The sequence below is a fragment of the Puntigrus tetrazona genome, chromosome 9 (genome assembly GCF_018831695.1).
Source record: "Puntigrus tetrazona isolate hp1 chromosome 9, ASM1883169v1, whole genome shotgun sequence".
NCBI lineage: Eukaryota > Metazoa > Chordata > Actinopteri > Cypriniformes > Cyprinidae > Puntigrus > Puntigrus tetrazona.
Window position 1 is genome coordinate 17,144,838 of NC_056707.1, and position 25,686 is coordinate 17,170,523.

At 35.4% G+C, this 25,686-nt stretch overlaps 3 protein-coding genes across 7 annotated transcripts; all 3 read right to left on the reverse strand.

The window, feature by feature from the left end:
• Window positions 1–18: 18 nt before the first annotated feature.
• On the reverse strand, window positions 19–6,242 carry p2ry8 (P2Y receptor family member 8). 3 transcript variants are annotated; one of them, XM_043248289.1, is made up of 3 exons: window positions 6,096–6,114; window positions 5,637–5,735; window positions 19–1,706 (listed from the first exon to the last, which is right to left on the reverse strand). In XM_043248289.1, the coding sequence occupies exon 3, from the start codon at window positions 1,690–1,692 to the stop codon at window positions 670–672; it is 1,023 nt and encodes a 340-aa protein (XP_043104224.1). In that variant the 5' UTR covers window positions 1,693–1,706; window positions 5,637–5,735; window positions 6,096–6,114; the 3' UTR covers window positions 19–669. The 3 variants fall into 3 exon arrangements, with proteins under 3 accessions (XP_043104224.1, XP_043104222.1, XP_043104221.1); XM_043248287.1 differs by lacking the exon at window positions 6,096–6,114 and adding an exon at window positions 5,855–5,873; XM_043248286.1 differs by having other exon boundaries at window positions 5,637–6,242.
• An 818-nt stretch (window positions 6,243–7,060) lies between these two features.
• On the reverse strand, window positions 7,061–16,700 carry upf3a (UPF3A regulator of nonsense mediated mRNA decay). Of its 3 annotated transcripts, none has more exons than XM_043248283.1 (12): window positions 16,204–16,699; window positions 14,543–15,167; window positions 13,702–13,808; window positions 13,501–13,607; window positions 12,046–12,144; window positions 11,794–11,904; window positions 11,307–11,362; window positions 11,075–11,233; window positions 10,588–10,721; window positions 9,803–10,091; window positions 9,420–9,497; window positions 7,061–8,145 (listed from the first exon to the last, which is right to left on the reverse strand). In XM_043248283.1, exons 2-12 carry the CDS (start codon window positions 14,681–14,683, stop codon window positions 7,981–7,983), a joined length of 1,446 nt encoding a protein of 481 aa, XP_043104218.1. In that variant the 5' UTR covers window positions 14,684–15,167; window positions 16,204–16,699; the 3' UTR covers window positions 7,061–7,980. The 3 variants fall into 3 exon arrangements, with proteins under 3 accessions (XP_043104218.1, XP_043104219.1, XP_043104220.1); XM_043248284.1 differs by having other exon boundaries at window positions 9,803–10,088; window positions 16,204–16,696; XM_043248285.1 differs by lacking the exon at window positions 9,420–9,497 and having other exon boundaries at window positions 16,204–16,700.
• A 405-nt stretch (window positions 16,701–17,105) lies between these two features.
• Window positions 17,106–25,577, reverse strand: cdc16 (cell division cycle 16 homolog (S. cerevisiae)). Its single transcript, XM_043248282.1, has 18 exons — window positions 24,949–25,577; window positions 24,429–24,483; window positions 24,196–24,293; window positions 23,929–23,967; window positions 23,464–23,604; window positions 23,099–23,258; window positions 22,504–22,598; window positions 22,099–22,232; window positions 21,918–21,997; window positions 21,780–21,829; window positions 21,619–21,692; window positions 20,619–20,744; window positions 20,353–20,505; window positions 20,199–20,262; window positions 19,902–19,963; window positions 17,920–18,055; window positions 17,738–17,828; window positions 17,106–17,644 (listed from the first exon to the last, which is right to left on the reverse strand). The coding sequence occupies exons 1-18, from the start codon at window positions 25,111–25,113 to the stop codon at window positions 17,400–17,402; spliced, it is 1,968 nt and encodes a 655-aa protein (XP_043104217.1). The 5' UTR covers window positions 25,114–25,577; the 3' UTR covers window positions 17,106–17,399.
• Window positions 25,578–25,686: the final 109 nt, after the last annotated feature.

Consider the following 25,686-nt stretch of genomic DNA (forward strand, 5'->3'; position numbering starts at 1 on the left):
TTACATTTTTACGTTACAAAATAAATGCCCCTATATGACAGAAAAAAATCGTAACAAACATAATATGAATTATAATGTAATAATACAGGCAAAATAAGTAAAATAAATATTCAAACACTTTGGATCAGAAAAGAAAATGAATTCTAATCATACAATAATTGCGTATTTTACAGTATAAAAATAATTGCAGGTAAACAAAACATCTAAAATAGCTGCCACAAGTCTTTGTGCTTTTTTTAATCAAACCAGAAATCACTGAAGTCGCTGCTGAGTCATCAGTGTACACAACAAATATGTCAAAGTTTTAGTGAGCAGGAACTTGGTTGTCTAATAATAAAAAAAACATCACATGGCCTAAATGCATGTGAGCAGCGTGCTTTTCCTCAGCTGCTCTGCCAGGAAATTAAAACAGAACAGAAGCTAAATGCTACCAAAAAATAACAAGAAAACAAAATATAGGAAGTGGTCCTGTCTATGAGTTTGCATTTACAAATACATCATTATAAACAATTGTCAGTCAGAGCTGTGAGCTAGCGGTTAGCGCTTGTGCTCTGACTCATTTAACAATGCTCATGTGACCGCTGCCGATCTGAATCGCGACGTTTCCCCCCTCCTCTACAAAAAAAACATGAAAAGTCTTGAAAAACAACAACAACAACAAAAATGTGTTCAAAAATTGTCACAGTCTTCATTTGCGTCACACGTTGTACGTCCGGAGAAAAAGCTTTCTCTGTGACCCTCAATCATTTGCGTCTCTGCAGCACTGAGCGTCTGCAGCCTGAGCATTTGTCTCAGCTTCCGACGAAACTCTTTCGATGCGAAATAATAAATAAACGGATCTATGCAACTATTAATGCAGCTGAGCGACAGGGTCAGCTTATAGTAGATATAGAGAGACTTGTTATAGAACAGCCTTGTGATGGAGTGGGCCAAGAGTAGTATGTTATTGGGAGCGAAGCAAAAAACGTACACAAACAGAACGATGCACGCCAGCTGCACAGCACGGCCTTTCTGTTGGCTATTGCTCTTTCTGACCAGGACGCAGATGATGTTAATGTAGCAATACACTGTTATGATGAACGGACAGAGGAAAAGGACGATGAACATGCCGAAAAGAAAGCCTGCCCAGTGCGCAGTGCTCGGAAGCATGTCTTTCCTCAACACATCAAAACACGTAGTGATATTACGCTCCGTTACTTTATATGTCAAGTCTCTGAATTCCAGTGGGTTCAGAATCGCAAGGACTAGCAGCCATATGAATACGCAGGCAACAACCGCGTACGTTTTCCTCTTCCTCATCTCTCTGAAGCGCATCGGCTTCACAATCCCCATGTAGCGGTCGGCGCTAATAGCAGTCATGAATAAAATAGAGCAGTACATGTTAACGAAGAAAACCACGGTCAGGACATTGCACATGCTCTCACCCAAAGTCCAGTTGTAGCCCTGCAGTTGGTAGGCGATCTGAAAGGGGAGCACGGCGCCTACTAACAGGTCAGTGACGGTGAGGTTGATCATGAAGATGATGGAGGGGGTTTTCGGAGAGGTGCGCATCAATAGCAGAAACAGGGAGATGCCGTTACCGCTCAGGTTGGCTAGGGTCACGATGACATAGATGGCTGACACTATTTGACCGGCCAGTTTGTTGTCAAACATGGCCAAGGTGGCATTGTCCATTTTGGTCGAGTTGATCATGGTTGTTTTCCCACCTGTTTGAAGCGACAGAGAGATTACACCTGCTATAAACTGTGATTTTACCACTCAAACCTCAAATTGTGATAAACATCTGCATCATTGGTTAGTTTTATTCGTTGTGCAAATAATTGGCCGTAGAAACAATTGCTAGTAAATTTCACAGACAATTGCAAAAAACATTCAATTAAAATAAGAGCAGACTGGTATAAGAAAAGACTGATGTAGTACTCCAAAAACTATTTTATTTACGACTTTTCACACTGTTGTCAAATTTTAAGCGCTTCGTTCAAAATTCTTTTTTTTTAAAGAAAATGTATCATAGTTTAAAAAAGGCATAAATTATAACATGTCATTGATAAATAGATTGTAATTTTTATAGTTAATATATTTAATTTATAATGGGCATATAAATAGTACACTAAATGAAAATGTAAAAATAAAAAAACTCAAGTTTAAATACCTAAAAATTAATATCATATTTATAAATAATTCTTATCATATGCCCGCAAAAACTGTTTATTATATGCATGCCAAAAATATGCATATAAGTCAGTTTTTGTATCAATTTATTTTTGTTTCTTTTTGGCATACTAATTATTTTTATTTTTCATGGGCTAGTTAAAAAGGTACAAAACCTTATTTAACCTTATTTACCCCCAAAGGGTGCTTATTAGTAACTTAATGGTATTGTTGTCTTAACGATATTATTAATGGCATATTATTATCTACAATGTACATAGTAGTACTTACATTGAAAGGGTACCGCTGCAGAGACAACTTTAGCACAATTAAATTATTTTAATATTTATTTTAATAATATTAACATAATTTATCATAACTTACAATTCAATTTCTAAATTAAAAATAAAATACGAATCCCTCATTATACATTCATTCAATTTTCAAACAAACCTCTCCCTGCTTGTTGCACAGGAAAGAGATATAACACTGTAAATGTGATGCTGCTTTACACCATAACATAGATTGCACGTCTGTGAACAGGAAGTGTGAGGCCAGGTTATAGGCTTTCCAAACATGCTTCTTCAGCGGGTACACAAAAAGCAGATAGCACATATAACCAACAAATCACTGCCGTACAGCGTAAGTCTCAGAGCTGTTTCATAAATGTTGACTGAAATGATTCACACGGAGAGAGTCTCGAGCAAGGGACTTTTTTTGTGTTTTTTTCAAAGGAAGTGAAAAATTATTTTAGTGCCACAGCGTGTGCCAGCATCAGATTTTGTAGTCATTACAGCTCTCATGCGGCTGTCTTGCACAGATTGAAATTGTAGGGGTGGGCTGTTGTTTCAAAAGCTGTGTGTGAAATAGTGTTTTCTGAAACGGTGCCCTTGTTTCTTTAAAAGATATTCATAGACTTAATTGCGCCTTTTTGAGGTCATGTTGCCGACTTATGGGTACACCACCTTTCTGCACACTCAAACTGAATACTTAAAGTTAGTGGCTAAAATGTGTCCCCCAGCTCTGTCTAAAAGTCAACCCTATGCTCGAGTCATTTATTTTCTGGTTTATAATTCTTTGAATTTTGCGCCACCTAAAGCAGACTTGTGCCGAAACGCGACATACTACATCTTGTTCGGTGTAATAATTAACAAGAGTTAAAGTAATGAGATTCTTGAACATTTCCTAATTGTATTGTTTACTCTAGTTGACATAATTATATTTAAAGCTTAGCTAAATGATTTGTTAAAAGTCATTTTAGTTGACATAACATAAGGGGGTGTGTTGCCTGCATGCTTCGCGAGGCACTGCATTAAAGTGAAGCGGTAAGAAAACATGCAAAATACACCTTTCTTTATTGCTTTTATCAATCTGACTCAGCAGATTTCAATTTCAGATAAGGCAGCTTTCTCAAAATGATTTTTTTTTCAGTGAGTCAAAATTCTATTTTAGTATCACATACACAAAACTTAACAGTTTTATTTATATCCTTATTCTTTAGGTTTTCTCAAGTTTTTTTTTACAGGTTTTACACATCCATATTATAAAGGTTTTTTATTTTGTTCACATATGCCATCATGTTCCATGAAGATAATTTGTACATTTTATAATAAATATAATTTTTGATTATTTATTTTAGACATCCTAGCATCCTATTTTTCTTTCTTTTTTAGATTCCATTAATGGACAGCTTATTTTCCCATCTTTTAATATAATGTATAAATCTCAATTTCATTTTCAATTGGCCCTTATGACTGGTTTTGTGGTCCAGGTCACATTTATAACTCACCAGATTTTATACAAATGTTTTTCCCCTAAAAATAAGGCTTTTTTTCTGGCTGTAGACAGTATTTGGTCCTGCTTTATATTAGGTGACCTTAACTACTATGTACTTAAAAAATAAATAAGTGTGATGCACTGCTACTGAGGATGGATACGGATAAAGTTAGAGACGGATTTAGTGTTACGGGTAGGTTTAAGTGTCAAGTTTAAGAGATGCTTCAATAATGTAATTGTAAATATAATTACAGAACTTCAGGCTGTTCCTTAATGTTCCTTAATAAACATGATAAGTACTTTTTTTTTTCATGTGAACACAATGGCTACTACTAAGTACCTAAAAAGGTAATGACTTTGTATTATGACACCAACTGACATGTTTTTTTTAATATAAGTTAAAATAGCAGTTTTAGAACGACATAACAGCGTGTAATCTACACATTTAGCTAAACCATTGTTCCTTACCTACAGAACGTTTATTTTTTATTCATTTATGTATTACCATTTTTATGGTTATTTGATTTTTCTGCTTAATATTAGCTACACACTATAGGCTACTATAGTCCATCAATTCCATCCTTCACAATTAATTTTACATCGGCGTTTTTAAGCAGAAGTTCGGTTCAAGTGCTCTTGGCGGAGAACACATAACAGTGCGTTAGCTGTAGTTTTTTTGTGCAATGAAACCATACCTGTGTAAACGTAACAACCTAGCTGCGGCTCGTTGCTACACTTGCACAATTTGATAGTACTCAGAATATGTTTTTGGGTTTTTTTTGTTTTCATGTAGTCAGTTTCCACATAACCACAAACCACCTCAGCTACAAAAAGCCTGAACGTTCTCACAGATATTGCCGAAGTTAATTAACACATTTCACCGCATTAATGGGGACTGCTATAAAACTATATGAAGCATGTCGACGAAACCTCCGATGACATAATGACATTTAAATGGTAAAACTGCTCTCAAACACGAATTCAAAAAGCAGAAACAATGTAACAGGAAGCACAGAAGTCAACTAAATTAAATGAATTTAAAAGAGTTTTAGGAGATTGAAAACACCATAAAAACCCACTACAAGCGTATTGTAAACTGAATTTTGACATAAATCCTCATAGTTACAATTAAGTCCATTGGTTCCTGTTTTACATTGATAAAAACTAAATACAGGCTCGGACTAAAATTAGTTTGCAGTCTCACAGTCGGCTACTTTCTCATTACTCATGAGGTGTTACTGCATCATGACTCATCTGCTAGCTGTCAAAACTCTCTGTTGTGAAATGACGTTGATAATATAAGATCAGTGAATTTATAATTGAGTCTAACGCAGCCTTTTATTTTAATCAGTCTTACTATATTTTAAATGTCGCATTTGTTGTCTTTGGCAGCAAAAGGAGATTTGACTGGAACATTTAAAACACTTGTCAGATCAGGAGTCATTTCGGACTGAGATTTTACGAGATCGCCCGTTCAGTGAACTATCACACAGTTCTACCTCGACACGAGCAGAAGCCTTAAGGTAACAACTCCTCTGTTCTGCCAGACAGCAGAGAACGTGCACAAAATGTAGCTTTTCGCTAAAATGTGAATTTCCAATAATCTTTTAAAGAAAAACCGCATGTCGACCACCGCAGCGACTCCGCAGCGTAGGCTGTACGTGCACATATTTAGGAAATAAAAATCAATCTCAGGCTTGTGTACGTACCTCAAAAGGCATGTGCGACTTCCCTCGTGTGTTGGCGGCAGTTAATCTGGCATGACTGTTAGACGCAGGAAACTTCATGAGAGGAAGTACACCGCCTCACTGCTCATTTCGAAGAAAATAAAGTACGTTTAGAGGTTTGTCAAATGTAACCTGTAAATGTAGACATATTCCATGCTTCCAAAATGTCATAAACGTATCAGATTTCTAAGGTTACATACGGTTTCGTCATCAAATATGTAACATCGAATTCATCGGTTCAATGAAAGTCACAAACAAAACAGAATTTACAGTTCCTCTAATGTCATGCTTGTTTTACACAGTTTCTCTTTCTCGTTAAGGGTGCGTGTCTTTTAATGGTTTTTTAAATTGGATTTTTAAGCACCTGCAAAGGTGAAATTGATGTGGTAGGATGTGGTGGAGGGAATATGCCACATAAACCAGTAAAATAAAGGCACACACCTTGCTTCGTGCCAAGCACAAGCACTCTTGAGGGGGTCCCACCCAATCCAACTAGGAAATGAACGATTCACTTTTTGAGTTCATTTTCATCAGGGAACTTACAGATGCATTAATACAAACCTCAGCGTTGCATTTTGGACGGACCTGTAAAATCCCAGATTTTAAAGAAAGAATTGGTTCACAGATTTCTACAAAAGAAAAACAAAAAGGGAAACTGTAACGCAGAAAGTCATTTTGGGGGTTTTACGAACGTCATACCTGTGATCTTGTTTCCTGTTTGCATTGTGAGCTCAACTATTTAGTCTGCCATTCGTGCATTTTATTAGACAACACACTAACCTAAAATAAGTTTTTTGATTTTGGATTAAGGGAAACTGCTATTTGCTATTTTACTGATTGACGGTAAATGACTGCAATTAGTGACAGTATAGGCTGTGTTCATCACATCTTGCAGCAATACTGAGAGCTGACATGTCTATGCAAAAACCATACTAGGTAAAATTGGAGGTAAAAAGTCACACTGCGAATGACACAGGAAGACATTATGACTTGTTTTCTCAGTCTAAAAGTGTGGGAACTAAAGGAGTAGTATGCGAAGCTGCAAATTACATTAATTTCTCTCTTTTCGGTGCAAACTGATTCTGGTTTAGAGTTGACTCACAAAGAGCAGACTTCAGCCGCTGAGCTGTTTTGCAAGTGAAAGACATAAATCTTGAGAAATCCTGTCTTGAGAAAAATGTATTGTTTTAGGATGATTTAAATTGCGATTTAGCTGCACGAGAGCAATTACAGCGCAAATACTGAATAACAGCAATTTTATATAATTCAATACTTTTTTGTTCATTTCTGTCTTTTATTTTAAACAAATGCCATACATTGTTAAATTATTCAGTGTGTACAAGTCAAAATAGAAGTTACAAATTAAAAGTAAAAAATCGTAAGAAATAATAATGAAATTCAAATAATACTTTATATAATCATATATCTTTATTGTACACAAATGGTTAATCCATCAAATACAGTATCACGTTTTTTAAAGTATTCTACAGAGTTCACTTTTTGTGGGACTCAACAAAAAATTCTAAAAACCTGTGGGTTATTTGAATAACAGACGGGATCTTTAAGTGCAAATCAAAGGTAAGGCATGTGACCCCATGTAGCCTCCCACCACCGAATGACCGAAACTTCATGCACACTGTTCAGAAATATCACAAAAATGTTATCTGACCTAACAGAAGACAATTTTAACAAACAATTTTGTTCTTATTGGCCCGCAAGTAAAACGATGCTCTGACATTTACTATATCCTGTTGTGAGATGTATTTGTTAATACAGAAAAACCACAATGTCTGTACATCGGGGACAATAGAGGCATCATTCAAAGGCATTACAATGTAAAAAGTGTAAAATTAAGAATCGCATGCTTAAACGTTTCATTAATACAATGTAGCGTTTTTATATTCCTAAACAAAAAATATGTCTCTGTTCCCCGTTCCCCATTAAATATATTTAAAATACAGATTTCACAACACATACTGCTTTCTTTACAGTAAAATCTTTATATATATTTATTTTTATATTTATTTGTTTTTAACGGAAACCATTTCTTGCACTACAAAAGGCATACAAATCTGATCTGAGGTATTGTTGTCAATGAAGTGATGTGAACCCTTGATAAGCATACAGAAGCTGATCATTTTAGATTTATGACACTGCTGACGTTGTGTGTAAAATATTAAGAGGGGATTTCAATGCACTATACTCACACTTAGACTCAGCGAGACAGAAAACAAGGTTGATCTTGACTGTTCTTTCTATACAGGCATGACCCTTGCTTCTGAAAGTAAACTTCTTCCTGTCTTGGTTTTTTTTTTTTTTTTTTTTTTCACTCGTCGACACTCTTCTCTGAGCCTGTGCCAATGACCGTCTTGTAGCAGTGTTCCCCTCCGTGTTCGGGAGAGATCGGTGGGAAGTCAAACGTCTTGTTCCCGGAGCCCATCCGCTTTCGGTTTCTAGCACCAGGTTGGTACAGCTGCATTGCCGGTCGGTCCTGCGCCGTGAAATGAGTAAGACACAAAAGACAAAAGCAATACACTCACATTTCATACCACGAACACAGCTTTTTCTCATAATGGGCTACTTAAAAAAAAGTGCTATTCATGCATATAATCGATTTTCAAAAATTTCAGACAACCAGCTATTGACAACCCCTCAAAATCCATTTAGTCCATAACAAAAACATTACGCTGCATTTTATCTGTTATGCTTTTTTTTTTTTTGCATTTAACATAGTTTGTAGTTATGGTGGTGGTGATGGGGGTGACACATAATGGCTAAAGCTCAGGGCTAGTAACCGGACTACTGTTGCTATCATCGCTTCAGAAAATATGTGTAAGTCACTTTGGATAGAATGACTGCTAAATGACTACTTACTAAATTTATAAACAGAATCCTGCATGTAAGCATTTCAATGTGCAAGATCATATGTATTTTTCTAAATACACGTAAGATCTGTTCCAAAACCAAGTGAAATGCTATTTACTGTCTACATAGGAACCAGCCTTTTAAGGCAACACTTTACATATTCTTTACAAATGCAGCAATCACAAAAATATTGCTTCTCTCGAAAAATGTATTGGGAAACATTTAATTTTTATATACGAGTAAATCTTTTTTTTATCCAAACCTATCACAATGTAAATGTACATATAGTCTGTAAAAATGTAACATTTCTCTCACATGTTGACATTTCTCTTACTGTCTTGAATAGATTTTTTTTTTTACTAAAATAGATGATTTTTTGTTTTAAACATTTTAAAGCACTTAAACGTCTTTTTTCAGGTTTAAAAGAAATATTCAGTTTAAATAACTATAATTTACAAAACATTTCTCTCACCTAGGATAGATTTATTTTCTCTGAAAAAGCAAATATTTATAAATATTTATTATTCACTTTATGAAATTACTTTTCTGTGATTTACAATTTTCCTGGTTTAAATGACATGTTGAATCTAATTTATTCATTTTAAAACTAAATTTATAATATTATTTAATATTATAATACTATATTTCTGAAGGACACCATCTCTTAGAGCTTAAAACGCTGCCCATGTAGACACCTTCACCACGTTTTGGAACAGAGCCGTAGTTTTCAGTTGCATAACCTTCTTCTATTGGGAACCGCTCCTCATCTGTGCCATTACAGCATTAGTAACATTCTGCTGTCAACAATCACGCCTGGCACTGTAAGGTGCACAGCCTCTCAGTAAACAGCATGTGTAGCATCCCCTCCCGTGGGTAGAAAGGCTCAAAAACTAGCTGTACCTTTGCTGGCAGAGCCCCTCCTATCTGGTCTGGCCCCTCAGACTGGGAAGTCCTTTTCTCCTGATGCACTAACACAGACTGAGAGACACGTTGTCTTCCGTCAATAATATTGCCAACAGCCAAATTACAGCTAACTACCTCAACACATCAGTGTAGGCTGCATTGAAAGCCCCTGGAGGGAGGCAGATTCGTATTGTATTTCCCACAGACATAATGATGTTTAAATCAACTACAGATGTGTAAATATTGAATGCATTAATGGATTCATCTGCTACACAGACCGGACAAACTGACTGATGACAATAACTGTACATAATACCAGAACCAGAGCTGCAAATGGACTGTGACTGTGAGATATCACTACTCTGTTAGCATTTATTTACCTTATTGCGAATCCGTTCTTTCCTGCTGCCCATGTCCTCTCGATCCTCCTTGCCCAGTTTGTCTCCGGTCTCTGGGCAGTAAGAATATCCATGATGTTGGTCTTTCTTGGCTCTGTCCTGGCAGTAGCCTTTACCCCATTTGGTCTCCTCTTTGCGTCGCATAAATTTGTCAAACTCGTAGTGATGCCTCTGTCGCTTGCATTCCTCGTCTCTGCCGCGATGCTCTTTGTCCCTTTGTCGACGGCCGTGACTTTCCCGCTGCTCCTTGTCACTCTCGATTTGACTCCTACTAAGGAAAGCCGACTTAATAAAACCAACCACTTAAATATGGCTCTAGAAATAAATGTATATACAATGGGGTCCAAAAGTAACATCCAGCTTGATTTGAAATTGATCTATGTGCCTTAATAGAGGAAAAAAACATCTGCACAAGGAGTTCACATGATCAGTGACAAAATTATTAATTAATTAATTATTGACCTAGAAACAGAGCAATATTTAAGTTTCTTCTACATATTAAGACATCATTTCTTCCGTTTTACTTTTTTTTAAATCCTTCACTTGGACTTGGTTCAATCCATTGGTTTTGTTTCTTGGATGGAGGAAAATAACTGGAAAATTTTTGAGCACGAGGTCAATGTACGAATCTGTCACAGTAAGATTATTAAGACGCATTCAAAAAACAGAATTTCCATTTCGTGCCAACTTTGAATCTTAGATCACAGATTTTTAAACCCCACCGTATCTTCAGTCACAAGTAGAGGCAAGTTTTAGGTAGTTCTTACTTATCCTTGGAATCCTTTGACTTAGTGTGTCCTGCTGGCTTTTCCCATCTGTTCTTCTCCATCTCTCCACTGTCTCCTTTATCTTTCAGTCTGTCTGAGTCCACGTCATCATCACGATCACATTTCTTCAAAAGCTAAAGACGTCAATATTGCACATGTCATGTAATGACTGTTTTTCAGTGATGACAGTGACAGGAGAAAAACAGCCCATCCGAAAATGATGAAGAAGTTCAAAGATTAAAGTGAAAGAAGGTTTAAAAGGTAGACAAATCCAAATGAGAGTATGCGATGTGAAATAATGTGCTGAATGCAACAATACTGAAAGAAATGAGAAGTGAAAATAAGGCAATTTAAATACAGGGCAGACGAGGGAAATAATGGCAAACACCTGTGCTGATTTAAATGAATCACTATGAAACTAAGACCAAAATAACTGAAAGTCTGGGACACAGTCATCTTCAAGATGTGATATGCTTTTAAGTCATACCTTGATCTTGATCTCCTTTTCAGAGAGCTTCTTCTGCTTTTCAGCCTCCTTTCGCTTTCGTCTCTCCTCTTCTCTGCGCTTCCTCTTCTCCTCCTCCCTCTGTCGCTTCTTTTCCAGTTCCCTCCTTCGCCTCTCCTCTCTTTTTTCCTCTCTTATTCTCTAGAATTCAAAAGAATCATGTATATACAGTACAAACAATAGTGTATAACACGCAGTCAGATGGCGTTCTTACCTGTTTCTCTAATTTCTTGTTTTTGATGTATTCCAGCAAAGGCGTTGTCCTTTTCGCTGCAAATGAAGTCAGGGATGGAAAACAGAGCTTTGTTTATGGTCCTGAAACTGGACTGGGAGAGCATTTTTGTTTCTGAATAGCGTTTTTTTTTTTTTACATCTGTGGCAACATGTGTTTTAAACTCACATAATATAAAAAAATTGAGGTATAATTGCATGTTATGTAGTAAAATGAAATATAATGTTCAGGTCAAGGTCAAGTAATGTTCACAGTCATTTTTTACTTCTTTGTTACACACCATTTACTCAAACCTCTATTCCCATAAAATTAAACAGCTCTATAGAAGAGCATTTCTTAACATCGAAAATGCTGTCATCAAAATTAACTAAGACCAGCTTTGTAATACACTTGTCCTGTAAATATACGCCCTGGTCAAATGTTTATGTACAAAAATGCTAACAGTGTTAAATGATTTCCAAAACAGTACCTATGAGTTCTCTGGTTTTAGCTTCAATCTCTCCCAGGAGTGTTTCTGGATTTGCCATTGATTTCTCCTCATCACAAGAGTAATTTTCCAGAAATCGCCTATATTCTGGGTCTGGAATGATTTTAAATAAAGCGTTTAACAAATGTGTTAGTTTTTTGCAGTATATATTTTACTTAGTGAGGTCACTTTTTGTAAATACTTAAAATAAAAAAAAAAGATAAATGATGCTTTATAAATGAAAAATAAATACACCTTCTTCAATTGTTCCTGCTTTAGCATCTTTCTTCTTCAACTTTTTCTTGGAAACCTTCTGAAATGGAGCAAATTCTACAACAGCTGGATACTCTTGGCCTAAATTAAAAAAAAACGATTTTATATTAAACATATATTTTATGGACTTGTTATACAGGTGCCTCTCTATAAATTAGAATGTTGTGGAAAAGTTCATTTATTTCAGTAATTCAACTGAAATTGTGAAAATTGTGTATTAAATAAATTCAATGCACACAGACTGAAGTAGTTTAAGTCTTGGATCTTTTCATCTCAACAAATTAGAATATGCTGACATCCCAATCAGCTAATCAACTCAAAACGCCTACAAAGGTTTCCCGAACCTTCAAAATGATCTCTCAGTTTGGTTCACTAGGCTACACAATCATGGGGAAGATTGCTGACCTGACAGTTGTTCAGAAGACAATCAATGACACCCTTCACAAGGAGGGTAAGCCACAAACGTTCATTGTTAAAGAAGATGGCAGTTCACAGAGTGCTGTATCCAAGCATTTTAACAGAAAGTTGAGTGGAAGGAAAAAGTGTGGAAGGAAGAGATGCACAACCAATCAAGAGAACAGCATCCTTCTGAGGATTGTCAAACAAAATCGATTCAAGAACTTGAGTGAACTTCACGAGACGAAAGCGAAAGGAGGCTGAAAAGCAGAAGCTCTCTGAAAAGGAGATAAAGATCAAGGTATGAGGCTGGGGTTCAAGGCATCAAAAGCCACCACACACAGACGTGTCAAGAAATTCAGCTACAGTCGTATTCCTCTTGTTAAGACACTCCTGAACCACAGACAACATAAGAGGCATCTTACCTGGTCTAAGAAGAAGAATAACTGGACTGTTGTCTAGTGGTCTAAAGTCCTCTTTTGAGGTGGCAGCAAGTTTTGTATTTCATTTGGAAACCAAGGTCCTAGAGTCTGGAGGTAAGGTGGAGAAGCTCATAGCCCAAGTTGCTTGAAGTCCAGTGTTATCTTTCCACAGCTTTTTGTGATGATTTGTGATTTGGGGTGCAATGTCATCTGCTGGTGTTGGTCTATTGTGTTTTCTGAAAGCCAAAGTCACTGCACCCATTTACCAAGAAATTAGTGAGCACTTCATGCTTCCTTCTGCTGACCAGCTTTTTGAATATGTTGATTTCATTTTCCAGCAGGATTTGGCCAACAATTCACTAAAAATGGTTTTATATTGGTCTTATGAATTATTCTATTTTGTTGAGATAGTGTATTGGTGGGTTTTTGTTCAATTTGAGTCAAAATCATCAAAACTGAAAGAACCAAAGCCTTAAACTTCTTCAGTCTGTATGCATTGAATTTATTTAATCCACAACTTTCTAATTTATTGAGATGAACCCATATATTATACTAAACATAAAGCATTTAAACACTTATATTATATTAGAACACCAAAAAATACTGAAAAATGAATTACCTTTATTGTCAATGAATACATAGCCGTCAAACCGATCTCTGAAAATAATGATATCCTCTGGGTTTTTAAAGTTGATGTATGCTCTTGAGAAGAGATGCGGGTATAAGCTGGGGAGAATAATTATATAAGGACACACACAGTATTTAAGATACTGACAGTGCTTCTGATCACAGTATATTTATATACAAAAACCAAATGTACCTCTGATCAGCGGGGAAGAACTCAAAGTAGTCAAAAGATGGAAGAGGACTCAGATGCTCTTCAAGCTGGTCTTTTGATAAACTGGGTGGCAGTCTGCGTATGACAACCTATATAAAAAAGAAGCATGTATAAAGAAAACTAGTAAAAAAAAAACATATTGCACAATATAAGCACCTACAATTACAAACTAATAGTTGCAAATATTAGAAATAATATAGCAAAAAACAATATGACATAATGTGTGCAAAATTAGAGACCTAACTAGTAAAAAAGAGACCTAACTGGTATACAAAATTGAAGTTTTAGTGTTGAGGAAGGGATGTGAACATGTCTTATTTCTACATTTATTACAGTCTAATTTTATTGAAGAGTTTAAAATATCTGTGCATGAATCAAACTGCAGGCTGTTATTGTCATTTCATGTAATTTTTAATCATAAAAAATCCAGTGCTCAATAATTGCAAACACATGGGAAAAACGAACAGTACATTATCTTAACTTTCCATGTGTTTCATAAATTTGAGTGTAAGTAAAGAATTATCCCCTTACACACATACAGTAGCTATATATACATAAATATAAAATATCATTTTCAAATGTTTCTCTCTTGCTCCACTGACTGTGCTCTATTCTAAAATTGTATATGCATATAAAGCAACACTTGGACTATTAAATCCATCCAAAACGGTAATTTCGTAGGAATGCAATGACTGATACCACCGAGGTCTTCGTTTGTCAGGCTGTCCTGCGTTTTCGCTGTCTATGGTGCTGAATCCCGTTTCCTCCATCATCATCATCCTCATCGCACTCTCCCAGCCTACCAAACAACTGCGCCACTTACCTTCGTGAAGATCTCCTTTTTCTCCTCCTTGTGCTTGGGGTTCACCGCGACGTTTTCCTGCTCCCTCTGACACTCCCTGAACTGGATCTCCACGCTGCCTCTCTCCCTGCTTCCTGTCCTCTGCTCCTTTTCAGACCTCATATCTCCATTTCGCCCTCTTCGCTGTCCGAAATCCGCAAACTCTCGCGGGAATTCACCCAAATACCGCGATGCTTGCGCGTTAGCGTTTATTCTCTTGTCGTGTCAACAGAAATATGTCTCGGTGCATTTCGTTTATAAAACAAAACATATTTACGAAGCGGTGCTACATTATTTTAAAAGGTTAAATAAATAGAATATGGTTGTTTGGGCATTGTATATTTGGTTCATCTTTAGATACTAGAGAGTTAAACTTTAATATATTACTTAAGTAAAATAAATCTCTTGATTTCAGCAAGGTGAAGGGGACACGAGAGTCATCGTGTAGTGGCGGGAGCCGCGCTGTCGTCCTCGGAGTCGCTGTCGGTGCAGCTCGGCTGGACGCACGCTGGATCCGGTCCGAACGGGCTGCCGGTGCTGACTGTGCTCCATACGCTAGGACTGCTGGGCTGACTCACGGAACGACCGAAACAGTCACGACTAGGAACTGTAAGAAACATGAGACCACAGAACAATAATAATAATAATAATTTTTTTACGGTTAATTTACGGTTATACATCATATATCATTCCATTGAGAATAGGACAGTATTTGGCTGAGATACAAATATTTTTAAAATCAATATATATATATATATATATATATATATATATTATATATATATATATATATATATATATATATATATATATATATATATATATATATATATATATATATATATATATATATATACACATATATATATATATATATACACACATATATATATATATATATACATACATATATATATATATATACACACATATATATATATATACACACACACACACACACATATATACACACACACACACATATATATATATATGAAAATATCTTCATGGAACATAATCTTTTTGGCATAAAAGTACAATCACAAATTTTAATCAGTGCAATGCATTGTTGGCTACTACAAATATACCCATGTGACTTAAAGCTGGTTTTGTGATTTTCACATATAGCCTACTTTTTCATTAAAAAATAAATCTGTCTATAAAAGTAAGCAAGTAATTTATCCATCCATCTGTCTGCTGAAGTATTAGCCTGTTCACCAATTTATTTATCTAAACAAATGTCTGTCCATCTGTCTTCCATTTCCACAGACATATCTGCAAAATTGTCAATCTTCCCATTAATCTATATGCAAAAAGTATCTATCCAACAATTTACATGCACAATTCACATTTGCAAATGTATCATCTATTTGCAAAACCATTTAAAAACAGCGGCACAGTTATAATTACGCCTGTCCTTAACTTCAGCATCCCATGTCAATAGCAGTGCGAGTGATTTGCAATACAACATACATTTACGCAGTGTGTACACTTCTTCTAACATTTATTTTTAGTAGTTCAAGTAACCTAATATTAAATGGGACCAAAATCCATTGCTAATCTACTCATGCATTTACTACTCATGTATCTACCAACATTATTTCCTCTATTTAGGGCATCAGTCTCCATGTAGTATGTCTTACCACTGAGAAACGTTTGCTTCCCGCTGGCCGTCTCGATGCAGAGCTGAGGCGAAGGCCTCTCTGGCGTGGAAACGGAGCTCTTTAAACTGGGCACAAACGTGGAACAGGTGTCCAGATCTCGACTCACGCGCACGTGCGAGTAGGTGATGTTGGATTTGGACGGTGTGCAGCCCATGTCTGATTCTGCTGCTCACGAGCCAGCTTCCGTCTGAAGAGCATCCGGAGTGACACAGCCTGCACATTTCAGTGGCACCAAACAAAGACACTTCTGCTCTACTTCAGGGGCCGATATGAAAGACCCCATGACGTCCCTGGCGCACAATCAGGGAGGAGGCGCCAGATGCCCCTTTGAATACGGCAACTTTAAAATAACTTTCAGTGGAACTATGATACATTTATATAGCATTTATTTGAACTGGATATCTTTTGTAACTTTATTAATGTCTCAGTTATTATCAATTAAATTTGTCCCTAATAAATTACATTTAAATAATAATAAAATAATATTTCACAACATTACCATTTTTACAGCTTTGTTGAGCATAAGAGACTTCTTTCAAACTTTTAAAAATCTTATAATTATTCCAAACTTTTGAAGAGTCCAAGCAGTGGACACTGTTACCACATAAATCTTATTCTTGTATTTCACCACTGATGCAGTTGGACAAACTAACTACAAATATTTGTAAAGTGTTGCAAAAACTATTTTCCCATGTATGAAGTTGATAAAATCTAGGGGCAGATTTTAGTAACTTGCACAGATTACCCTGCGTTCTCAACTTCAGACACAGATTTGAGATTTGCAAGTAACTTCCTTTGGTTGACTAATTACAGGCTTTTCTAAGCTAAACGCAAATGTCAGCAGATAATGTTATCGTCTGACCGGCCAAGTAAAAATCACATTTCTTTCAGCCTCATCCACAAAACAGACGTTTTAATAGAGCACCAATGAGAATACACAAATCTGTGTAAAAATATGGATGCAGGGTTTATTGATTCGATCATCCGACCCTTTTGCATTCACTTCTTTACATTTATTCATAGTAAAAAAAAAATCCACAGGGGTCCAACACGGAGGACACGGCAGGGCTGGCGGATGGAGGGAGGGCGTGTGTTTTGTTTGTGTCCTCTTTAGAGTCACATTCTATCATCAACTCATGCTCAAAGTTCCTCTTTGACCCATTTATAGGTCTCGATCACGTGCTGGTGTCAGACATGGACGTCTCCAGCATCATATCGCTCTCATGCATGTCGCATTCTAAGAGGAAGCGCTGGAAAGCGTCGGTTTGTTTGTCAGCGGTGAAAGACTGCGTTTCCAGGCACACGTTCACCTCTTCTACGGGCTGTGCCCTGCTCTCATTGCCGTCGGCAGAAGTGTTGAGCATCTTCATCAGTGCAGGCGTGCTGAGCGTCTTTCTCACTTTGTCTTTAATATCGGTTCCTGCAAAACAAGACAACTTAATAGTTGCAAAGAAATCTCGAATCTGCAATTCACGAATTAGATGATGTATAGATGTGTGGTTGGATGTCTTACCAATGTAAGCATCCGAGTCGCTGATATACATCTCAATGCAGTGACCCAGCATGGTTACGGAAAATGTGTCATCTCGTTTAAGGCCAAGTGCCTAATAAGGGAGTTTAAATGTTTGAAGTGAATAATTATTGATTTAAAAAAAAAAAGCTGACTAACAAATTTTCATTGTTATATTTTCTCACAGTGTGAAAGTAGTCAATGGCACTCTCGAAATCTCCCATGAGGCTGTGCACATAACCGATGGCTGAGTAAGTGGAGGCATTCTGTGGGATGAGAACCAACGCTTGCCTGTGGTATTCGAGAGCCTGTTCATATTTCCTACACAAACAACATAAAAGCAATCACTGACCTGATTTTTGTCTATTGCAACAGCTCAACATCTAGACAAGCTTGCTATAGAGGCAGTGGAAAATCATAATCAAATGTCGATTTTAGAGTATAAACGCTGGACATCATTATTGATTTTTCGTATATAGTCTGGGTACAAGTGGTTTCACACTTTTGAATATGCTCAGGTTTCAGTTTTGTGTAGGTTAAATGCCCATGTGCGTGTCGTTTTTCAGAGGATGTAAATTATTAAACGCTTGGAAGAAAAACAAAACCAAACATAATTTTGTAAATTGTACTAGTAGTAGATTTAGAATACTAAACATTCTATCAGGGATAAAATTTCCTAACTTGTGTGTGTGATGTGACATATACACACACACACACACAGCAGTGCTGTCAAACGATGTATATAAAAAATAAATAAAAATAAAAGTAAACTATATTTTTATATACTGCACTAGTGTGTGTGTGTGTGTTATATATATTTAAAATAGAGAAAGTGTGGAAATTTCAACCTTCACAGAATATTCAGAATTCTAAATCTACTATATTATGTTTGGTTTGGTTTTTCTCACAAGCATTTAATAATTTATAGCCACATCTGAAAAACGACACATACACTGGGCATTTAACCTACACAAAACTGAAACCTGAGCATACGTAAAAGTGTAAAGCCACTTGTACCCACGGTATATATGAAAAATCAATAATAATGTGTAGTGCTTATGCTCTCAAGTCATTTAATTATTGTTATTGGATGTGATTAATTGTTTGGCAGCACTAATACATATATATAAACAAAATGTATGTGTGTGTGTGTGTGTGTGTGTGTATGTGTATATATATATATATATATATATATATATATATATATATATATATATATATATATATGTATAGATATCATTCTTGCTTTTATAAAGTATTTTCCTAAAATTCTCTACAAAACAAATTCTGAATACAGACTGTATGTGGACAAATTTAGGACAAACTGTTATATTGATTAAGTCCATAAAACAAAACAAAAAACAAAGACAAAAGAAATAATTAGACAGCCATTTATAACTATAGAATCTTGAGTGGAATGATGTTCAAGTGTGAATTGAGGGCCCTTTGATATTCAGTGGGTGAACATGCATAATTCATGAAACACTAGTGACAGAACAAAACAAGCACTCTACTAAAGTGGAGAAAACAAGACACGCAAGGGAGAAAGGATGCCATGTGACCATGCTTATTTCATGCTTTTCATTAAAATACCACTCTTGATCGATTTAGATGCTACTTTTTAGGCACAATTCCTGGTTAGTGCGTCACTGTGGCCCAAATCCAATCTATTTCAAACGGGATATGAGGCACGTGCACTACCATTTAAAAGTTTGGGCTTTGTAAGATGTCTTACATACTTAAAGCTGCATTAATCAGATAATACAAATACAATGTAAATGTTCAGAATGATATACTGTTTTTATATACAGATTTTAATTAACATTCTGCATTAAAAAAAATACTAAAATATAACGTATTCCTGTGATGATAAATCAAAATTATCAATAGCCACTAGTTCAATCATTACTTCATAAGAAATAATTCTAAAAATGCTAAAATAGTGCTTACGAAACAATTCTACTTATTCTAGTTTTTTTTTAAGATTTCTTTGGTGAATATAAGGGTTAGAAGGACAGCATCTTTTTGCACAATTGATCAAGATCTCCTTAAAATAATTTACTTCTGTGAACCCCACACATTTGAACAGCAGCGCAGGTTATCAAAAACGACAGTAAATGTACTAAAAACTAAAATGTACTGTAAAATCAGGATTCTTTCAACTTACTTCAATTTTCGACACACATGGCCCAAATTATTTAAGAGCGGCTCCCACTTGTCTACGGTCACCTACAAAAAAAAAAAAAGTAATTTAATAAACATTTTACAATGTACCAAATGTCAGAAATACGGACATTAACATGTAACAAATAAACGTGCTACACATTTAACACTTTTTTTTTTAGTGTTTCACAGATTTTCGCAGTTTCGTCAATGCACCCAAGATCATAAAAGTGCTTCATGAAGTCTACTCCGATTAATATCTGTTCCGACCAAAAACAACAACTAGATGTTAGAAGGTTACCTCATTCCCAATGGCCTTGATCTTATCCATAGCATCTAGAAACAACTTCTCGGCTGTTTTATAACTGTTACAAAGCAAAGCGTTCATCAGCAAAGCTTGTACAAAACCACTAACAACTGCTGAATATGTTGAAAATGCTTTTGTTATCACTTACTCTCCATTTTGGAAGGCGACCACAGCTACCTCGTGTATGACAAAGGGGTCCTCCGGAGCAATGCTGAGGGCCTGGCTAAAGAAACGTTCTGCCAGCTTGGGGTTGTTAGTGAGTCCATACTCCAAACCGATGTACAGCATGGGCAGGTGACATCTACTCAAACAAAAAATCCAAAAGTTATTTTAATTTACTTTTTTGGCCCCAACTAGAAATATTTGTCTTGCCCTCATGAGTTTAACTATCAAAAGCACTGCAGGTCTACTAACCCCTTCATGAGCTGGGCAGCAGTGAAGTATGCAGCCATGGCCTGATCGTGTTCGCTCTCCACAGCGAACGAGTGACCATATGCTATCCATGCTGGTCCGTACGTGCGCTCCAGCGTGGTTGCTTTACTGCAGAAGGGGATTTTGATGTTAACCACGAGTTTCCTCTACAGATCTGCTGTTATAATGAAACCTTTAGCCAGGTTTACCATAAAACATGTTTCACAAAAACCTCTATGGGGAAACTGAGTTCTGCAGAATAAGTGCTAAAAAGTGGTTTTCCCTCAGAATATTTGTATTTAAAAAAAAAAAAAAAAAAAAAAGGTTACAAATACTTTTCCACTTATTTTGTATTTCTTTCAAATATATGAGTAACTTCTTTAAAAAAAAATTATGTTTAACAACATTGTGACAAATTCTGAATGAATAACTGAATGTTAAGTTTCTTATGCTCATTGGGGCTTAAACAGAAATATAACACTAAATTAAACTAATATTATATATTAATTTATTCATATTAAATATTATTGCAATTCAACTAACAGTTTTCTATTTTATTTAAAAAATGTATTCACATTTTTAATCAGCCATTACTTTTTACATTATTTTTTTCTTGTGCTGTCAAACAATAAATCATGAACAAAATACACGTGTGTGTGTAAATTTATTATGTACATGTGTGTATTTTTATGTATAAAAATACACACACAAACAGCAAATATGTTGTATTTATGTATTATGTATATTCATATAAATATAATATATGAATATAATTAATACATAAATGCATGATATGGTGTATTATCAATGTAGAAAAAAGTTTTGCTGTTTAATATTTCATTTATTTGAATTATCTGTACCAATGTAAAAGTCTTTCCTGTCACTTCCCGTCAATTTAATGCATTCTTGTTAAATAAAGTACTTGTTTCTTTAAAAACTAAATCTTAGTGACCACAAACTTTTGAATGAAATTGTAAGTTAACATAATTAAATACAGTCGTACCTCAGATACCGCCTTGCATGTTCATTTTTATGCCCAACCATGAGGTAGTAACAACCAACAGCAAACCATGAAACCTAGAAACGGTTTTCAGAGAAAGACATGATGAGAAAGCTTTCACATAAAACGCTGAAACTTACGTTATGAAAGTGAATTTAACTCACTGGATTGCTGGGATACAAATCTACCAGCTTATGAGACAGGTAAAACAACTCTAAAGAGACAGCGGATGATAAATGTTATGATTCCACATTAAAAGTCGACATTTAAATTAAAGCTGAAATCAATATTTAGTCTCATACCGTTTGCTTTGCTTAGCTCAACAAGGGTTCCTATGTGCACTGGTAAACAGTTTGCATGAAATGGGTCTTTCACCATTACCCTAAAAAAAACAACAACCAAAAGAAAAATAAAAAACCGCCATCAGAGGATTTCAAACTCAAAACCAAACATTTGAAACCGATGTCGGTTTTGCAGACTTACATTGATGTAAGAGAGTAGCACATTTTAAAGTCACAGTTGTAATAATGTCGCTCTGCGAGGGAGACAACAACATCCAAGTTGTCCTGGAGACCGTTGACTATTTCTGGCACGACCATCTCGCTGGGTTTGTTATACTAGAAAAGGAGAGCTGCTGATTAGCTCTTCAGTGAGCACTTCAAAACCATTGACTGAATAAACAGGTACTTCAAATTCTCTTAGTAATTTGTGCACGTTACTTTTTTAAACTGAACAGTAAACACAACAAAATCACGGCATCTGATCCACACGATGACATCAATCAAAGCCGTTTCATATGTAAATCATACCAAACCAAAACCGAATTGTTTACTTCTTTTATCCTTATTTAACCTTACTAGAGTTTCGGTAGAAAAAAGGCCTTCTTACCTTCTTTAATTTATTTTCAAACAGAAAGCGCAACAATTCCACTTCCTCTTCTGTACATTGTTGACTTAAGGGTAGAGAATCCAAGAAATCTTTCTCTACAGCAAAAAGCATTTACACATTTTATCCAAAGTGACTTTCAAGTGAACACTTACTACACAAGCAAATGGCAACAGAACAAAAAGAAGGCTGTCAAGTGATTCATCGCATCCAAAATAAAACTTTTTGTTAACATAATGTGTGTGCATCATATATATATATATATATATATATAACTTATATATACTGAAAATATTCACATACACATTATATATTAAGTATATGTATAATAAATGAATACAACATTCTTCCTAAATATATGCATGTGTGTTTATTTATATTTCAGAACACACACACACACATATATTATGTAAACAAAACTTTTATTTTGAATGTGATTAATCGCAATTAACCTTTATTACAGCACTAAAACACACACACACAAACACAGACATATATACTTTTAATGTACTAATAATGTTAGTTAAGCTGTAATTAACTTTATGTACAAACACAGAGAATTTCAAAAACTGAATGAAAGTATGAGAGCTTCTCTCACCCTCTTGGGCGGTCAGCATGTGATGAGACGTCAAAAGGTCAAAAGCTTCAAAGCAGTAGACATCCAGTTTCAAGGCCTCTTTGTAGCTAGACGTAGCTAGGGGTCTGTTGTCCATGGCATCATAGATCTTCCCCCGCAGGAGACAGATGGAACTATTGATCTGAGAGAAAAGGCAACAGGGAGTAAAAGATCCAGGCAAACTATTATGACATTCAAATACCAAGTTTATTTCTAAAGACCAACTGGACTCATTCATTCAGGTACAGAGTAAATAAAAAAATAATAATTAACAGGAAATGCTCCAGAAATCAGACAAAAAAAATGTGTTTTGATCCTAAAAAAGTAAATGAAAGAGTTAGGCTCACTGAGGCAGGAGACATTTCCCATTCCTTCACGGTTTCCCTTGAGCCATTATCCTCTTTTACATTCTTCTCCAATATTTTTTTACTGGCTGCTTCCTCCATGTCCAGGATGTCTAGAGCTTGTTGATATTCTTTGGCAGCATACTGCAATTACAAAAAGACTTTACAGTACAATCAATGATTATTTCCTTATTTAGTTTTTTTTAGAAAAATGTATCTGTCAGTCAAAAGAAACTATAAAAATGCTCCACCCATTGTATGTCCATCTATTCAATATTTTCTATCTAATTACGTTTTCAGACACCAAAACATTTGTTTATTTACATTTAAATAATGGAATACATTTTAAAAATGTTCCCAGAAAAAAAGGAAAATATGTATATTGTATAAAATGTATTTATATGCAATATCCCAATATTTTATGTGATTCATATCAGACAACCTCCATGATATAATGAAAAAACTCACATGACATCTTGCAGCTAGATACTGACAGGCTCCATACAACTGAAAAACAAAAATCATTATAAAAAAAAGTTATAAATAACAAGCACTGTATACCTCTGGATCAACTGATTTCTTTACTTCATTCTACTGGATTAATGCACTTCTAACTTTTTGCCATGAAAATATATTTGGTTCATTTATTTATCAGGTTAGGTTTTTGAAGGGCTGCAAGTCAATACCAGTTATACCGAAATGACTTTCATCAGTCAATCAATCGACAGTTCTTACCTTGTCAAGTTTGCGAGATCTGAGCGCATGAGAGGCTCTGTGATACTGTGCTGTCAAATAAAGGCACTGTGCTAACCAATAAATGTCTTGAGGATCCTCTGTAAGAGATTAAACCCCAGTGCGGGGTTAGTCCAGTGTGCAATTAAGAGTCAAGGTAATTTAATTAACACAAAATATGAATTTCATCTAAAACTTGCAGACTTGGAAGTGTTTAGGAGGATGAGGGTACTTACCATGTGATAAGGATGCTACTTTGTCAGCCCAGAACAGAGCACTTTGATACTGTTGCTATAAAACAGATCATGCCGTAATTAGAGGAAACATTTATTTCATTTATCCTTTAATGAAGATAAAACGTATTTATTTAGCAATCAAAAGATGCAGAAGATCATTTAGCCACATTAGTACAATATGATTTGCGCACGCCTTCATTGAGGTTATATTACCCATTTACTTCTGAGAATAAAACTGTCCAAAACAACATGATGTCACAATAATCAATAATTACGTTATTTAAACATAAATTAAGCTTTCAAACCTGTTAGCATGAAAGTCAGCTGGCTAGCTTTAAAAATACACCCAGGTGTTCCGAGCTTAATGTACTAACTCTGAGTTTTACCTTTTTGATTTCCTATAAAATTCTGATTACGTAGTATCATATAAACAGCTTTATAATATCAGACATCAACAAAATTTTATTTGTGGTACAAATTAAAGCTACAGTCTCAATGCTAAATTACTGCCTTCTCTTACCTGATCAATGTAGTGTCTCACTCTTTTACGAAGCCTGTCAAGATTCATGGTGATTGTACTGTTTGTCAAATACAAAAAACTGTCATCCTTGTCAAATGCAATAGATTGAAAATGAGTTTTGTAAGACAGCTCCTCTGTAGGTAGATTGAAGCCCGCGGTTAGCATAAAACGTGTGTTACATTGATAACAGCCCGTACAGAAACGCGGATTTTGCAAAGTTCCGCATTTTTTTTTTTATTATTATTTGTATATGGATTGGAAGTAACAACGAAAAGTGCAACAAAAATGCAAATCGCAATGAAAATATTTCTTTACACACTTAGAATATTATAACATACATATAAACACACATAATAAAAATGCAGCAATACATAAATACACAAGCTCTTAAACGTGAACGTGAAGCCTGTTTGGATTACAAACACATTGCCGCTCTCTTGTGGCAAACAGTAAAATTGCATTGCAAGTTTCTTTCCGCCATTAAAGGAATAGTTCACCCAAAATAAACAATTCTGTCATCGTTTACTCACCCTCATGTTGTTCCTGATACTTTCTTTAGAATTGAGAATATCAGGTAGATGACAGCCTAAAATGTCATGTTCCACAGAAGAAAGTCATACACAATCATACTAAATCTGTTTTAGATACACTAAATTAAGTGATATAATCAGTCATTTTAGTGTGTTCCAACTGCTTCTATTCACTAAAAACAAAAGTTCAGCCCGTGAAATGGAAATT

Excerpts from the sequence above, each read along its gene's own strand:
- p2ry8 (XM_043248286.1), bottom strand. The coding sequence starts at position 1,692 with ATGATCAACTCGACCAAAATGGACAATGCCACCTTGGCCATGTTTGAC.
- cdc16 (XM_043248282.1), bottom strand. The coding sequence starts at position 25,113 with ATGCTAACCGCGGGCTTCAATCTACCTACAGAGGAGCTGTCTTACAAA. Across the intron at positions 21,693-21,779 it reads ATTTGTATCCCAGCAATCCA|GTTTCATGGTTTGCTGTTGG; the intron begins GTGAGTTAAATT and ends AACCGTTTCTAG. Across the intron at positions 17,645-17,737 it reads CGACTCGGATGCTTACATTG|GAACCGATATTAAAGACAAA; the intron begins GTAAGACATCCA and ends CTTGTTTTGCAG.
- upf3a (XM_043248283.1), bottom strand. The coding sequence starts at position 14,683 with ATGAGGTCTGAAAAGGAGCAGAGGACAGGAAGCAGGGAGAGAGGCAGC. Across the intron at positions 10,722-11,074 it reads AAAAGGAGATCAAGATCAAG|CTTTTGAAGAAATGTGATCG; the intron begins GTATGACTTAAA and ends TGACGTCTTTAG. Across the intron at positions 10,092-10,587 it reads TCAAAGGATTCCAAGGATAA|TAGGAGTCAAATCGAGAGTG; the intron begins GTAAGAACTACC and ends GGCTTTCCTTAG.